Genomic DNA, 17,970 nt, shown 5'->3' with positions numbered 1-17,970 from the left:
CACCTCTATATCTCTGAAACCACTACATGGAAAAAATTGAGACCTGGCTCATTGTCCAGTACTCTCCATCGGGAATAAGATATGTTAATGATGATGTCATCAGTGCCTTCGTTATGACGTCATTATTCGACAACTACAACACTTATCCCAACAAAATACAAACCCTAACATTAACAAGAACAAAGAAAAGTAACAAAACTTGATGAATTTTGCTTTAATATGCTATTTATAGTTTATTTCTATCATGTGCACATCAAAAGTTATAAAAGTCTAAACTTTCACTATAACTTTAATTAGAACAGAAATGTCAAAAAGGGGAAAAAAAAATACATTCATACAATTTACACACGAGGAAAGACAGTCACACACCACAAAAGTATCACCCATTTGTCCTCACGAACCTTACAAACTCTTCCAAAATACCACGAGTTCACAAACTCATCCAGCCTTTTTATATTGTGGAAAAAAACAAAATTCAAGTTTTCATCTTGCCAACACCAGGGCATTAAAAACACAACATTACATAACACAGCCCTGTAGGCTTTCCATTCAACTTCTCTTTCATTGATAAATATATTGAAAGTTTGGCTGTGACTATCAGAAACCTCAATTGCGTATGTACCTGTTCTCGCTTAGCAGTAAACCGAAGATAAAAGACTGCACGGAGAAGATAACATTAATTTGACGTGAAAAACAATTCAATCAATAAAATGAAGGAACTAATGTTGTGCAGTTGATAAAATAATGAAACAAGTCTTCAGTATATACACAAAACGGGCTACAAGTGGACGCAGGAGAAAAAGTAGAATGGCGCTGGGTAGAGCGCAAACCTCCGCGAGGCTGAATAGTTTATGTTTTGTATCCCAATGATAGGCCGGATATAGATTAGGACCTGAACCAAAATCTAATTGACGAGTTCTTGTCACCTACCCAACTCATCCCCCAAGTTCGTCTTCACGCTGTTGAAACCAAAGCGTTCAGAATCATTGGAATCTCCCGCGATGAAGCTAACTCCAAGGGCCTTTCACTCACTCACCGCAGGCAGGTTGGTGGTCTTTCTGTCTTCTACAGACTCCTCTCTGGCCTTGCCCCCCCAGCTCTCTCTGGGCACTGACCCCCAAATATTCCTACAGGTCGCACAAGATCTGCCTGCAACCCTCTTATGATTAAACCGCCAAAATCAAGACTTTCTGCTCACCTTCACTCCTTCATTCCTCTTTTCTCCCGCCTCTGGAACAAACTCCCTCACTCTCTTCAATCCCACTCCACCCTCCAGGTCTTTAAAACGGCTGTTCACCACCATCTCTTATCTTCCCCCATCCAAAACCTTGATCTTTTCTACCCCCGCTAATTTCACCCCAAATCCTACACTTTTTTGAAATACCAACTTCTGTCCTGGAAGTCCTTGGTCTCCTTGTGTTTTATACCTCCCCCCCCCCCCTTCCCGCGCCTCCTCCCCCCAGGCCCTCTCCCTCCCACGCTTCTCCCTGCTCTCAGGTGTTTTGTTTGTGTGCTTCCCCTCCTCTCCCCATCTTGTTTTCCGCTCCCTCTTTTTGTATGTTTTGTTTGTCTGGTTGATTTGTTTGTGGAATAAATGTTAGCTCTTTCACGAGCCTCGATTCAGTATACAAAACAAACAAAAAAAAAGTTTAGTCATCACTCGTGAACAAATTTTTAAAATGTTATATATCGCTTTTCACCCGATCTCTCAATGGTGAAGAATCACTTTAAAAACTAAATAATTATCGTATTCCAATCCATATTCAGATCTTCACCGAAATCGAATCGATTAGTCCTTGTCACACACCCAACGGGTCCACCAGGTTTCATCCAACTCCGTCCACAACTTTTTGAGATATCCTGCTATATATCGTTTGTGGTCTTATCTCCCAATGGTGAAGAATTACTTTAAAAAATTCTACTAGCTGGATCCGAATCCGGATCTTCACCAAAATCGAATCATTTCGTCCTTATCACACACAGGTCACACGCTACCTCGCCACTAAATTTCGTCCGAATCCGTCCACAACTTTTTTAGATATCTTGTTCACAGTCAGACAGGGGTGAAAACATAACCTCCTTCCACCTTTTCGGTGGCGGAGGTAATGACTAATTAACTTATTAAACAAAACAATCCAGTTGGTGCCTGGTGAGCCTGGTGCCTGGTGTTGGCTTGGTGTTGGCTTAGCGGTTAGGGTGCCGGCTTGGGATCCGAGGATCCTCGGTTCGAATCCCGATCGATCGCTGAATTAACGCCAGAGGGGTTGACTCAGCCTGTCATCCTTCCGAGGTCGGCAAATTGAGCACCAGCTTGCTGGGATGAATGATCCCGGTGTGTACCCCGGTTTAGAATAGGTACACCGTATCCCTGCGCATCGTAAGAGGCGCCTAAGGGTTGGCGTCAGGAAGGGCATCCGGCCATAAAAAAAAAACATTGCCTCAAACAGGGACCCATGATTGTCATGGGGCCCGCAAGGCTAACCCCCGCTCTAGCGGGGAAAATGGCCTTAAAACGATCATTCATTCATTCATTCAATCCAGTGGACCAAACACCATTGGAGATTATCAGTCCATTTACTTGTGTACTTATGAACTTATCATACAACCATACAGACTCAGAGGTCTTTTGAGGTCTTTACCACTAGCGTCTTGAAATAAATGTAACCCCGTGCTAATGGAGGGGGTAAAGTCATTGGAATGGAGCAATAGAATTAACCTGGAAAAAAAAAAAAAAACTCATTTGGCAACACTTCAACTTCTTGGGTCCAACGTAGTCCGAGTTGAAACCCAAGTTTCGTATTCCTGCCAAGTCTGCTGCCTCTTGCACAGATTTCCACCCCAAACCTAAATCATACCAGAAGTGCCACATTTTGTAATTCCAGGTGTGATGAAACGCTGACAAAAGTCACGACTTCTCCGAATGCCAGGAAAGATAGGATTATAAAATAGGGGCTCCTAAGCCAACATTTTTGTGACATTAGTATCTTCCCGGTGGCCCACTGAAAGGCGATGCCAGGTTTTCAAAATACTCTGGTTAAAAGGTCGAATAAGCCTGTCATCCTTCCAAGGTCGGCAAAATGAGTACCAGCTAGCTGGGTAAGGGGGCATTGTGTCAGCAGCACATCCGCGTCCCCAGAAAATGATGCAACCAAGCAGCCACAGGACGCGTACAAATAAATAAATAAATAAATAAATGTACCAGCGGTCAAGTCTTGCATTTAATACAATGACCCCCATGTATCTTATACTCGGATGTATTGGGGGTAATGGAACCTCCATACATCCACAAATCCACCACAGAAAAAAAGAGATAAATCAATATTGGATTCAGGACGAAGTTATGCCGTATTTCTATCTACTCGTGGTCCGAAGGTACACAGTCACCCCCAATGCAAACACAGGTCAGGCTGTTTGCTTTGTATGTTTTGCCATCTCATCTCCCCACCCGAAGGACACCATCCAAAGGGCCATGGATAAATTGAACGAATAACTTTTGTATGGAGAAAACACATTTATTACCACGGAATGTGCTACCACAGAACCCCTCTGAGGGTCTATCACAGGTTGTTCTACCTGAACATACTTTCAATTGTCGACACGTTTGGCAGTTTCTTCCATACACTGTATCTGACCCAAGGAGTAAGACTATGAGGTATTCTAGTTTTTTTCCCCCACACAGCATCACTCTGGAAAAGTTTACCTGCATCCTCCTTTCCCCTCAATCCCAACCTACCTCGATTCCAGAGGAATGTCAATAGATTCCTCCTTTCTGTCTAATATCTATACTTTCCTTTGTGTAGCTCCCACCTCGAGCAGCCTAAAAGGCTTTGTGGCAGGCATCTCATCAAATAAAATAAGTTAGGAAAAAAAACAAAAAAAAACTGTGTGTGTGTGTGTGTGCGCGCGCGAACGAGCACGTGAAATATATAGTGTATATATATATATATATAAATAACCACCTTTAGAGGCCATTTTTCCCCACAAAGCGGAGGTTGGCCTTTTTCGGGAACCGTGGTTGTTGTTGTTTTTCGGTCCCCTTTTTGAAGCAATGTTTTACGGCCGGATGCCCTTCCTGCCGCCAACCCTTTTTTGCCGCCTTTAACGACAACCAGGGAATTACCAGTGAACTGGTACTCAATTAGCCGACCTCGGAAGGATGAACAGGCTAAGTCAACCCCCCTGGCGTTAATTCAGCGATTGACCGGGATTCGAACCCAGGATCCTAGGATCCTAAGCCGGCACCCTAGCCGCTAGCCCAACACCAGGGATTGTAAGGGATATACATAATACAACACCAGGGATATACATAATTTAAACAGGAGGGTCTGTCTGTCTATCCGTCCCAAAACTACTCCCTCAGTTTTGGGGCTAGCCCCGCCAAACCTATATGCATGTGTGTATGTATGCGTGTATGTATGTGTGTATGTGTGTATGTATGTGTGTATGTGTGTGTGTGTGTATATATGTATATATATATATATTAGGGAGGGGGTCGTATGGGGGATGAAGGGAGGTGGAGGATGAAGGGAGGTGGGGGTCGACTAAAAACCAATCTTCAAGTGAGGCGTTTTTTAGTAATTTAATGAAGAAGCAACAAATACAATTTGATTGCATGCACAGAAGCTTGCACAAAACGATACAGATGGTGACATTAAGAATACTGGAACACAGACCTTCCGTCCGAATAGGATGGGGAGGAGGAGGAGGGCGATATCATGTAACTCAAAATAATCTTGCTAAAACCAGAATAAAAAAAGGAAAAATAATAGTAGTGCTAAAAGTAAAAGCAAATACAGTGACATGTTCATCGTGCACTATACAAAATTGCGCTGTGCCAGGGAAAAGTCCTGATTTGGGGACAGATGGCTATTTAAAACAGGTCCACCTCAGTGACATCATTTCAGTGTAACTGTGCTAATCTAACTGACATGGTGGTTAAAACAGCCCAGCTATGAAGAGGGAGGAAAGAGGTGGAAGGTCAGGAAGGAAGAAAATATGTGGGAGGAAGATTAGAGAAAGGAAGGGTGTCGCAAGGAAGGAAAGTAGGGAAGGAGTCAGAATGGAGGGAGATGAGGGAAGGAGTCGGGATGGGGTGGAGAGGAGGGAAGGAGTCGGGATGGGGTGGAGAGGAGGGAAGGAGTCGGGATGGGTGGGAGGGGAGGAAAGGAGTCGGGATGGGTGGGAGAGGAGGGAAGCAGTCGGGATGGGTGGGAGAGGAGGGAAGCAGTCGGGATAGGTGGGAGGGGAGGAAAGGAGTCGGGATGGGTGGGAGAGGAGGGAAGCAGTCGGGATAGGTGGGAGAGGAGGGAAGGAGTCGGGAATGGGGGAGAGGAGGAAAGGAGTCAGGATGGATGGGAGAGCAGGGAAGGAGTCGGGAATGGGGGAGAGGAGGAAAGGAATCAGGATGGGTGGGAGAGGAGGGAAGGAGTCAGAATGCATGGGAGAGGAGGGCGGGAGTTGGGATAGGTGGAGGAGGAGGGAAGGAGTCGGGATGGATGGAGGAGAAGGGCGATAATGGGGAGGAGGAGGGAGATGATGGGGAGGAAAGAGAGGCGGCGGGAGAGGAGGGGGGAGAGGAGGTGGAAGAGGAGGAAGGAGAGGATGGAGAGGAGGCAGGAGATGATGGGGAGGAGGATGGAGAGGAGGAGGGGTGGTGAGGAGGTGGTAGGTGGAGAGAATGAGAGGAGAAGTGTGGGCCAGAGGAGCGAATGAGGCGGGATAGGATAGGAGGAGGGGAGGGATGGAGAAGAGGCGGGGGATGGAGAGAAGGTGTGGAGAATGTATGGAGAGTGAGGGGGAAGGGATGGAAGGGAGAGGGGGAGGGATGGGGGGAGGGATGGGGGCAGAGAGGTGGATGGAAGTGGAGAGTAGATGGGAGAATGGAGGAGGAGGGGCATGGAGAGAATGGCGGTGGAGGGGTGGGGAGGGGGTGAATGGAGGTGGAGGGGAGGGGGGAGGAATTTAAGTGAAGGATAGGAAGGAGGAGGAGAGTGAGGGAAAGGAGGAGGAGAGGGAATTGAGGAGGGGGGCATGAAGGGATGTGGGGAGGAGAGAGAGAAGGTAAGGAAGTGGGAGAGAAGGTAATGTAGCAAAGAGAGACTGTGAGGTGGCAAGGAGAGGAGGGGAGGGGGAGGGCAGGAGATAGAAGAAGAGGATGGGAGGAAGGAGGTGGGGCGGGGTGATAGAAAGTTGAAGGGGGTTGGGAGGGATGTAGAAGGTTGAAGGGAGGGCAGGGAGTTGGGGTGAATAATGAAGGGAGGAGTGGGAGAGGAAGGATGACGAGAAACAGGGGGAGAGGGAGAAGGGAGTGGGGGAAAGAAGAAAAGAGGCGAGGGCGGGGTGTGGGGAGAGGATGAAGGTAGGGGGTGGAGGCGCAGGGTTACCGCTGCATAAGCTATTTTCAGTACTGAAAGCAAAATATAATTAGCAAAAGCAGACTGGAGAAATGAGAAAATGATGGTAGATGAAGTTTTATTTAAGTGATGTAGAATAGTCACAATAAAAGGAACCCAAAGTATCCATGTATTAAAGCATTTTACAGGGTGAGCAAAAATGCAAAGTTCTTCCTGTGGAAGAGGAAACATGCTAAAGCTGTTAACTAGTCTCTGGGGTGCACACTGTCCAGCACGACAATCCATTACCAGGCAGCAACCCTAAAAAGGACAAAACCACATGCTTTTGTACATTGTTCACAAACCACAACACCCTCCTCTCACTTGAGCTACTATGACCTCCCTATTACCTCCTCTACCTGCAACTCACGTCACAAACAACACCCCCCGCCTATAGATCCTCAACACTCACTTTGGGCAACAGAAGTCCAAAATAGAGCAGCTCGATCGTCACAAGGAGATGCCGGCGTGACCTTATCACTTGTTATACGAAACAACTCAACAGCCTGAACGCAAGATAAAGGCCCTGGCACAGTTTAAATATCTATACTTACAAGTGGTTGGCCTACAAGTTACGATAACACAAGATTAAACTTGTATATGAAGTCCAAACCTAGTTGCAATATTTGCCTTACACCTGTCAAAATACCTTACACCTATCATCAGATGCCACAATGATCTTGGTCACTTAACTAAGTGGATAAATAAGCGAACATGCCTCCCAAACCAAACGTTCAAGGGTAGTTTAGCAACTGCCAAACTAGTGTGCTGTCGACTGTCAAGGCATGTTAGAGTTTACAAATCAAACTCGCGCTGAACAGGTGGCACGGCACGACAGTGAGTCAGGGTGAACGTGCCAAGCTGTGCCACCTATACGACTTTGAGCCCAGTATTTGATTAACACTTCAATTCACCTGTCTCTAACGCAGCAATTCAAAAGGTTATATTCTTTAAAATGTTATCACTCATCACATGTTGATACATCAAATGGAATAAAGGTACTCATCGTAACCAGACAATGACAACCTGGCAACCTGGCAACCTAGTAATGGGACAAGCTGATTACTATTTAACCACTGGCACAAGGGATAAACATGTACAGCAAATGATGTAAAAAAAACACACCTTCTTTGGACAAAAACAACCAACAACAATGAAAGAAATGCAAAGCACACAATTCCGACACAACTCACACGGACCAATTCTCAGCTGCGAATGACACACGCAAATACTTAGATGAAAGTCCTTACACACCCATATACTCCCGATGGGGTGAGGGACTTGGACAAATAAGGGATGTGGGGAGGAATGAGGAGTAGGGGAGAACGCATGGGGTGGACAAGATGGATATAGAAGCAAGCTCTCAGGAAGGAAAATCAGGAAATTTGGAATAAGGTGGGTTTGGGGTGGTGGAGTAAAGGTGTCGAAGGCTGCAGGACCAGAAAGGAAGAGGTAGAAGACAGTAAGACCACTGACCTCTCTGCAATGGCAAAGTGATAGGCCCGTAGACTCAGCTTCATCGAGGGAGATGCCAATGATTTTGACGGCCTTGGTTTCCAGGGCATCAAGCTGAGAAAGGTGGGAGGCAGGGGAGTCAGCCCAGGGAGGAGAGCAACACTTTGCTCCAAGCTGCGGACTCCAAGCTGCGGATGAAGGCCTTGCTGAGGGAAAGGTGTTCAGGTGTGCCAAGGAAGGACTTTGTATAACAGAGGATACCCATTTGAGTGGCTTTGAAGGCCAACTTTGAAATGTGGTTTGCCCAAGAAAGATCATGGCTGATATGGAAACCCAGGAGTTTGAATGACTGAACTTCCACAAGAGGATTTTCAAGAAATAGAAGGGAGGGATTGCCAGATGGTCCTTTTGGATAGCGATAGTGAGAGTCTGAGATTTGTCAGGATTGAAAGACATATTCCAAGTGTTTGACCAGCTTGTGATTTTCAAGGTCTGAAGAGAGGGAAGAGGCTGCAGCTGCTTGTCTGAAGGATGAGGGACATCACGGCACAGGTTGGAATCATCAGGAAATAGATAAAGAGGATTTTCCAGTGTCAGAGAGATCATTGATGAAGACTTGGAATAGGATTGGGGCCATGTAAACTGCCTTGGACCACTCCAGCCTTGACAAGAAGAGGAGATGAAAGGATTCCGTTGAGTGCCACATGTTGGCTCCGAGAGTCGACAAAGTCAGTAAGCCATGAGTGGAATTGACCTTGGATGCCACAAGCAGAGAGTTTGGAGAGTAAGGCAGGATGCCAGACTGTATCAAGAGCACGAGATATGTCCAGAGAGACCGCCATGACCTCATGTCTGACATTGAGGGCATCCACCATTTTTGGGCGAATAGAAGCAGCATGTCCAATGTGGAGTTACCTGGTCTGAAACGAAGTTGGTCATCTGAGATGGGGTTGTTTGCTGTTAGTAGTAATATGTATGTATGTATGTATGTATGTATGTATGTATGTATGTATGTATGAGTAGTAGTAGTAGTAGTAGTAGTAGTAGTAGTAGTAGTAGTAGTAGTAATAGTAGTAGTAGTTGATGATGATGTGGATTGTTAATTATTTTAGAGAAAAGGAAGGATTTCATATTTACTGTGATGATGGATTCCATGACATTGCTGATGATGGGAAGTAAGCCGATAGGCCTGTCATTGACGGGATCTGTTTTTACACCTTTTTATGTAATGCAGTGATGTTGGTTCCAAGCAGTTGGAAGATGACCTAGAGTAAATGACAGGGTGAAGAGGGCAGAGAGAGAAAGTGCAAGAGCAGCAGAGCAGGTTTACAGGACACGTGAGCTGACGCCATCTGGTCCAGTTGCAGAATCAGTGTCCGAGGTTGCCAGAAATTTCTCAGGTGCAAAAGACAGAATCCAGGAGCCGTTGGGTACGACAGGTAAGGATGGGCAGAGAGAGAGGGGCTGGGGACAAGATTTGGAAGCAAACACAGAATTGAGGCATTCGGCATGTGATGCCATTTGAAGCGAGTGTAGGGGTAGGGGAGCTGAAACAGACTTAACAAGGCACCACTATCTGTGCATGAGAGAGAACAGGTTTCTGTGGAAGAATTCCCAGGTGGAGGTAACATCAGGGGCAGAAAATATGGGAGACCAGTCCTGAAGAGGGATGGCTGCTTGCAGTCCCTGCAAAATCTGCCTGAGTGAACCGTCAGACTCACTGGTGCCGAGACATCTCTTTGAGAATAGCCAGAGATGTTGACTCTCACAAACACATGATCAGATGAAGCAATTGGAGCAGAGGAAGAGCAGGAGACATTTGCAGGGAAGTTTATCCTCGGCATGTGCAGAACGAAACATTTGCCAATGGGCGAAATCCGGGTCAGAAAGTTCACAGATTGAGGCAGTCCCATGGAGTCACAGAAGTCCTTTGCTGAAGTGCCAGCGGTGGTGCGAAAGGTGCCAACACCCAGCTAATTAGCATGGTGAAAATTGAAATCACCACATATGAAGAAGAGAGAGAGTTGGGATGAGTGGTTAAAAGTTTAAGACTAGTTTAGACAATGCCTTCCATATGCACATTGTCTATGTGTAGCCTGTCCATCTATCATCAAAGTGAGCGCTCCAATGTCCTTTACCTGTTCAACGGCTACAAATCTGGCTGCACCTTGGGTAAAACAACTGTCGGAAAGCATTCTTACAACTGCCTTTATTAAATAATCATGATCCTTTTACTGGTTGAGAGCACTAATCCCATACGATAGGTTTTAATAGCCTTTCAAAACCATTTAGAAAGTAAAAATAAAAACATTGAAATAAAACAAACTGTAAAGTAGAATTTGAAGCGAACGCGTCGATGGTTATCCCAGTGTCCACATTAGATGTCAACCCACTGTTACGTTTCTTCTCAATTGAAGGTCACATGAAAGGGAAAAAGAGACAAGTAAGAGAGACAACATCAGATGCTTCTAACTCGAGTTATGCTCTGCAAAATGATTTTCAAAGGGAGCATGACCTTTGACCTGTTGAATCTAAAATTGAATCAGTTCATTTTTAGCTCACCTGGAACGAAGTTCAAGGGAGCTTATGCGATGGCACGTCGTCTGTCCGTCAGTCCGTAAACACTTGCAACTTCTTTTCCGAAACCGCTGATGGGATCGTGATCAAACTTGGCACAAATGATATTTGTTATGTTGTGACTGAAGTTTGTTCACGGCATTAAAAAAATTGGAGTCTAAGGGGGTTTACCGGGGGTCAAATTAGATCCACGTTTGACCCCCCAAAATAGGAATTTGCTTTTTCCTCTGAAACTACACAAACTATTTCGATGAAACCTGACCACAACCTTCATCACCCTTGAAGTACCAATGTTTGTTCACGGCACTAAGAAAATCGATGTCTAAGGGGATCAACGGGGGGTCAAAGTGGGTCCAGGTTTGATCCCCCAAAATAGATATTTGCTTTCTTCTCTGAAACTACACACACTATTTCGATGAAACTTGACCACAACCTTCACCACCCGTGATGTACCAAAGTTTATTCACGGTATTAAAAAAAATCTGCCCCTTTAGGGGTGTACGGGAGGGGGGGTTGCCCCCCAAAATATGTATTTGCTTTCTTCTCAGAAACTATACATGCAATTCCGATGAAACTTGACCACAACTTTCATCTCCCGTGATGTACCAAAGTTTGTTCACGGTATTAAAACAAATCGCATTCTAAGGTAGTCTGTGGGGGTATACAGGGGGTGGTTTCCCCCCAAAATAGGTATTTTTTTTTGTTTGTTTGAAGTCTTATGATTACGTTAGTATGATTGTACATGCTGTCCTGTCTTCTCGCAACCATTGAAATTGGTTTAAAATGCCATGATACAGTTTAAAATACCTTTATTCAGTGTAGTGTACTGCTATATTCTACCAGGTGAGCACCCAGGTGTATTGCCCCTATGTTTATATTACAGTCCATAGCTGTCTGTGTAAGCTTAAAGCATGTTTGAAATTTCTTGAGTGGTTCACAAGTTATTGCAGTAACAGGTTTTTTTTAAATTAAAGGGCACCTGATGTTCGGCTTTTGACCATTTGAACCCAAAATTTAATCAGTTCATCTTCGTGTTATTAATATTAAATGCCAAGTTTGGTCAAAATCCTTTCAACAGTTCACAAGTTATCGCAAAAACAAAATGATCACGGATGGACGTACGCACTGGCCACCAAGTTGGAAGTGGGGACGCACGGGCCACCAAGTGGGAAGCAGGGACGCACGGGCTACCAGGTGGGAAGCGGGGACGCAGGGCCACCAGGTGGGAAGCGGGGACACACGGGCCACCAGGTGGGAAGCGGGGACGCACGGGCCACCAGGTGGGAAGCGGGGACGCACGGGCCACCAGGTGGGAAGCGGGGACGCACGGGCCACCAGGTGGGAAGCGGGGACGCACGGGCCACCAGGTGGAAGGGGGGGCGCACGGGCCACCAGGTGGGAAGCAGGGACGCACGGGCCACCAGGTCGAAGGGGGGGGGGGGGTGTACGCATGGGACACCAGGTCGGAGGGGGGGATGCACGGGCCACCAGATTGGGGGGTGGGGACGCTCAGACCACCAAACGGGTCGGGGGTGGGGACGCATAGACCACCAGACAGGTCGGGGGTGGGGAAGCTAGGACAACCAGGAGGATCGGGGGTAGGGACACTCAAACAACCAGACGGGTAAGGGGTGGGGACACATGGACCACCAGACAGGTCGGGGGTGCGGACACTCGGACCACCAGACGGGTAAGGGGTGGGGATGAATGGACAACCAGACGGGTTGGGGGTGGGGACGCATGGACCACCAGACGGGTCGGGGGAAGGGACGCTCGGACCACCAGACTGGTCGGGGGTGGGGACGCATGGACCACCAGACAGGTTGGGGGTGGGGACGCTCGGACAACCAGGAGGATCAGGGGTGGGGACACTCGGACCACCAGACGGGTCGTGGGTGGGGACGCATGGACCACCAGACGGGTCGGGGGTGCGGACGCATGGACCACCAGACAGGTCGGGAGTGGGGACGCATGGACCACCAGACGGGTCGGGGGTGGGGACGCATGGACCACCAGATGGGTCGGGGGAGGGGACGCATGGACCACCAGACGGGTCGGGGGTGGGGACGCACAGGCCACCAGTCGGAGAGGGGGATGAGGGGTGAGGAGTGAGGGGTGAGGAGTGAGGAGTGAGGGGTGAGGAGTGAGGGGTGAGGGGTGAGGAGTGAGGGGTGAGGAGTGAGGGTGAGAGAGTAGGGGCCACAGCGGCGGGAGACACGCACCTCATGCTGCACGACGTGGAGCCGCGGCCCCGTTACCGGGAACGCGACCGCTTGACCCGCCAACGTCTGTGGACGCCGATAAAAGGTCACCGTCTCAATATTCAAAGCATGCGATGGCAGGAGTGTCAGAGGGAGCCGCAGGAGCTCGTCCGGTCTCTGACTGTCAGCACACTGTCTCTGATCGTTCGCAGCTTGCGATGGACGATGCGTGAATAGCGCACACCGCAACACCGGCGCCGTGTCTCCCAGCATGCACCGCGCGGCCCGTTAGCCATCCGACTGGCCTCTCCCACTGATATAAATAAATATCTAGACGGCGGATTGGCCAGTGGAGAACACGTAGTGGTGAAGTCACAAGGCGGCCATGTTGGGGCTCCCCAAAACAGGCAGGAACAAAGTGCGCTGACGTCTCTTACCCTCGACCTAACTTTTATTAAGAGATACACAAACTGTATGAAAATCACTCTTTATTTGGGTCAGTGACCTCTCCCTCGTTTGTTGGTGTGCATGCTGTGCAGGAGTGGCAATCAGTTTGAATGTTTAGAAAACTGTTTCTCAGGACATGAACACCTTCATGGGATGACCTCTGGTAAGAGTTGGTAATTGTAGAGTGAACCAGAAGTGCACTTGGTAGTGAACATACCTCCACCAGGTGAACAGTTTACGTTTTGTATCCCACTGATAGGCCAGATCTGGATTTGGACCTGAACCAAAATCGAATCGGCTTATTCTTGACACTTAACCAACTCATCCACCAAGTTTTGCCATAGGTACAGGGTGAGTCATAAGTCCTAAGTTTTCTAAGTACAGGTGAGTCATAAGTCCCAGGACACTCATGTATTTTATACTATTTTCGTTTTTTTCAGATAATACAAATAATACATTAAACCAAGATGGCAGACACCAGTCCATTTACAGTGGGAGAGAGAGGCTGGTAGCAGTGGTGTGGTACCACGGGAGGAGAAACACAATGAAGACGATGAAACAGGTGCAAGAAGTCTTTGAGGAGCGTTTTGGAAAGCCAGCACCGTCAAAATCAAATCTTTATCTTGTGGCGGGCACAAGGGGTAATAATTCCGCGCACCAGTGGGTGGCGTAGGCGTCCAGGCGGGGAACTGAAATACATGCCCCGCCTTTCGGCCGATCGGCCACGCCCGGGGGCAAGGCGTGGCCTCGGGACATATATATGCGGGCTCTAAGCTCGAGCCCGCCCAGTGCTGATATGCGAGCTCTTAATAAAGACTCTTGTTTGTATCCACGCGTTGTGGCCTACCTCTCTGGCAATCGAGTCGTGTGTGCACAGCACCACACTGGTGACCCCGATTGGTACAGCCGTTGCTGACCCCCGAACGCACCATGGCTACCAACGCCGTTGCAATCAAACTCCCGGAGTTTTGGGAAGCACAAGCCGACGTTTGGTTTGTGCAAGCCGAAGCTCAGTTCCAACTCCGGGGCATCACGGCGGACGAGACCCGGTACTACCACGTGGTCGCCGCCCTCGGGCCCGGCACTGCCACCCGCGTTGTGTCCATCCTTCGGCGCCCGCCGGGCGACCACAAGTACGAGGCGCTCAAACGTCTCCTCCTCGCCACGTTCGGGCTCACGGAGGTCGAACGTGCCGACCGCCTCCTGGACCTTCCCACCCTCGGCGACACATGACCATCCGTCCGGATGGATTTCATGCTGTCCCTGCTTGGAGACCAGCGCCCGGATTTCTTGTTCCGCGCAATTTTCCGCCGCCAGCTACCGATACAGGTGCGCCTCGCGCTGGCCGGTTCCAAAATCACGGAACCCCGCGCCCTGGCCGGAGAGGCCGACAAGTTTTTCGCGGCCTGCGACACGCGGTCGGTGTACAGTGCAGCCGTAGTGGATCCCGGTGCAGAGGCTACAGCGCCCCCAGCTTCCCTCGTGGCCGCTGCTGCGCCCCGCCCACTACCGCCGCCACCACCACCACCACCGCCGGCACGGCCGACGCGGCCGCCACCGCCGCAAACCTGGTGCTACTACCATGCCAGGTTCGGCTGCAAGGCTAAAACGTGCCACCCGCCGTGTTCTTTTGACGGGTCGGGAAACGACCGGGCCGGCGCTCACTTGCGGCCCTGCACGTGGGCCATTCCGGCAGCCTCCTGTTCATCACGGACACCTTGTCCGGGCGCCGTTTTCTTTGCGACACGGGAGCGCAGGTAAGCATCCTCCCTGCCTCCGCGTCCGACAAGCAAGCCGCGGGCTGGGGCCCCGCTTTGCTAGCTGCCAACGGTACACCCATCTGCACATTCGGGAAGCGTTGCCTCTCACTGCGGTTTGGAGGGCAGCGCTTTCAATGGTCGTTCGTCACCGCCAGTGTGCCAATGGCCCTGCTCGGCACGGACTTCCTATGTGCGCATGGGCTGTTGGTCGACGTTAAGCGCAGACGTCTCGTCCAGGCCGAAACCTTCAGCTCGCTCGCTTTTTCACTGAGCGGCTCGTTGAGCAGCTTGCTGAGCGGCTCACCGAGCGGTTTGCCAAGCGGCTTGCTGAAAGGTTCCGTCCCGGCGAGGTTAGTCTGCACGCTTCCGGCAGCGGACGAATTTACCCGCCTCCTCGCCAGTTTCCCGGCCCTCACGCGGCCCACCTTCTCAGCGGTGGCCGTCCAACACGGGGTGGGGCACCATATCCCCATGGTCGGGCCGTCGGTCTATGCCCGGGCACGCCGACTCGACCCCACGAAGCTCACCGTGGCGAAAGCGGTGTTTGCCACGCTGGAACGGCTGGGTATCGTATGGCGCTCCAACAGAGCTTGGGCCTCTCCTTTGCACATTGTGCCGAAGCCCGGCGGTGGATGGCGGCCGTGCGGTGACGACCGCCGGCTCAATGATGCCACCACCCCCGACCGCTACCCGGTCCCGCATATCCAGGACTTTTCTGCCTGGTTGGCAAACACGACCGTGTTCTCCAAGGTGGACCTCATCCGGGGCTACCACCAGGTCTCCGTACAACCGGACAATGTCCCAAAGACGGCCGTCATCACCCCTTTCGGCCTCTTTGAGTTCCTGCGGATGCCTTTCGGGTTGCAAAATGCGGCCCAGGCGTTCCAACGGCTCATGGACACTCGTTTACGGTGCCCGAGCGTCTTGCGCGACTTACCTTTCATCTATGTCTACCTGGACGACATTCTAGTCACGAGCGTGTCCCGGGAGGAGCACCTGCTCCACCTCCGCACGCTTTTCGAACGCCTGGGCCAGCATGGCCTGATCATCAACCCCGCAAAGTGCCGTTTCGGCGTCGCCGCCATCGACTTCTTAGGGCACCGCATCACCAGGCACGGGGCCGTCCCTTTACCAGCCAAGGTGGAGGCGGTCAGGGGTTTCCCGCGCCCCCACACGATCAAGGGGCTCCAGGAGTTCCTGGGCATGGTAAATTTTTACCACCGCTTCGTGCCCCACATCGCCCAACTCCTCCGCCCCCTGCACGAGGCCCTCTGGACAAGCCGGGCAAAGATGACATCGCCTGGTCGGAGCCGATGGCTGCAGCGTTTGCGGGTGCAAAGCTGGCCCTGGCCAACGCCACCATGCTGGTGCACCCGGCGCCCGATGCACCGATCGCCCTCACCACCGACGCGTCGGACTACGCGGTGGGCGCGGTACACCAGCAGTGGGTGCGTGGTGCTTGGCAGACCCTGGCGTTTTTTCACCGGCAGCTTCGCCCGCACGAACGCCGCTACAGCACCTTCGACCGCGAGCTGCTCGGGCTCCACCTGGCGGTCCGACACTTCCGCCATCTGCTTGAGAGCCGCCCGTTCACGGCTTTCGTTGATCACAAGCCCCTTGTGTTCGCGATGGCCAAGGTCGCCGAGCCATGGTCGGCCCGGCAGCAACGTCACCTCTCTGCCGTGTCCGAGTACACGACGGACATCCGTCACGTCACGGGTAAAGACAACCCGGTGGCGGATTGCCTTTCCCGGTCCGTCGCGCACGCGGTCCACCTCGGGATCGACGATGCCCGGATGGCGGAGGACCAGACCGCCGACCCCGGCGTCCAGGCCTTGCGAACCGCCGTCACGGGCCTCCGCATCACCGAGGTGCCGTTCGACGTCGCGGGCGCGGCCCTTCTGTGCGACGTCTCCCTCGGCCGGCCTCGCCCCATCGTGCCCGCTGGCTGGCAGCGCCCGGTTTTCGACGCCATCCACGGCCTGTCACACCCGGGCAAGAAGGCCTCCCAGAAGCTCGGCGTGGCGAAGTTCATCTGGCATGGCCTCAGGAAGGACATCCGCGACTGGGCCAGGACGTGCCTCGCGTGCCAGCACCCAAAGGTCCACCGCCACACCCGGGCCCCGTTGGCCCCGTTTACGGTGCCCGAGCGTCAGTTCGACCACGTCCACGTCGACTTGGTGGGACCTCTGCCCCCCTCACGTGGGTTCACCCACCTCCTCACCATGGTGGACCGCACCACCCGGTGGCCGGAGGCCGTGCCCTTGGCGGCGACGACTGCGGCTGACATCGCACACGCTTTCATCGCCATGTGGGTTGCCCGGTTTGGTGCCCCCTCGGACATCTCATCCGATCGCGGCCCCCAGTTCACCTCGGAGCTCTGGGGCGTGGTGGCGCAAGGGCTAGGCGTCAAACTGCACTGCACCACGGCCTACCACCCCCAGGCCAATGGCCTGTGCGAGCGCTTTCATCGCTCCATGAAGGCCGCACTCCGGGCCAGCCTCCACGACGGCAGCTGGGCCGACAGGCTCCCCTGGGTCCTGCTGGGCCTCAGGACGGCACCCAAGGACGACCTGCGCGCGTACTCGGCGGAGCTGGTCTTCGGACAGCCGCTGCGGGTGCCAGGCGAGTTTATCCCCGACTCCATGGCTCCTTGGTCTGCGGCGCAACAACGCTCCACCCTGCAGGAGGCCGCCAGGAGGTTCGCCCCGGTGCCCACGGCACACGACGGTTGCCCGCCCTCCAACGTCGCCCCGGAGCTTCGCACGGCGGAGTACGTTTTCATCCGACACGACGCCCACCGGACAACGCTGCGGCCCCTGTACAACGGGCCTTTCCGCGTGCTGGAGACCGGGGACAAACATTTCACCGTGGATATCGGCGGTGCCCCGGATTGTATCTCCGTGGACCGCCTCAAGTCGGCCCACCTCGATCTGGACCACCCCCCACAAGCAGCTCTGCCTCCGCGTCGAGGCCGCCCCCCGGCGGTCAGACCCCCGGCACCCCCCAGCCCCGCCGTCCCGCTACCCCCCAGCCCTGCACGCATCGCCAGGGGGCGTTTTGGCCGGGTCATCCGGCTTCCCCGCAAGCTCACCCTTCAGGTGCGCAGGAATTCTGGGGGGGGAAGGGCGCGTGTGG

The 17,970-nt window shown here is 51.8% G+C and overlaps 1 protein-coding gene across 3 annotated transcripts in view; it reads right to left on the bottom strand.

Annotated features, from left to right (window-relative positions):
* The window catches only part of EVL (Enah/Vasp-like), an 81,236-nt gene extending 68,344 nt beyond the window's left edge, over positions 1-12,892 (bottom strand). For all 3 annotated transcript variants that reach the window (XM_068131368.2, XM_068131370.2, XM_068131369.2), the window contains exon 1: positions 12,647-12,892. In XM_068131368.2, coding sequence (XP_067987469.2) covers positions 12,647-12,651 — 5 coding nt within the window. In that variant the 5' untranslated portion in view covers positions 12,652-12,892. The remainder of the gene's footprint in view (positions 1-12,646) is intronic.
* Positions 12,893-17,970: the final 5,078 nt, after the last annotated feature.

Source organism: Myxine glutinosa, chromosome 11, assembly GCF_964187855.1.
Source record: "Myxine glutinosa chromosome 11, kmMyxGlut1.1, whole genome shotgun sequence".
Classification (NCBI taxonomy): Eukaryota; Metazoa; Chordata; class Myxini; order Myxiniformes; family Myxinidae; genus Myxine; species Myxine glutinosa.
Note: the sequence above shows the minus strand (reverse complement) of the source record. Positions and strands in the feature narration are given on the sequence as shown.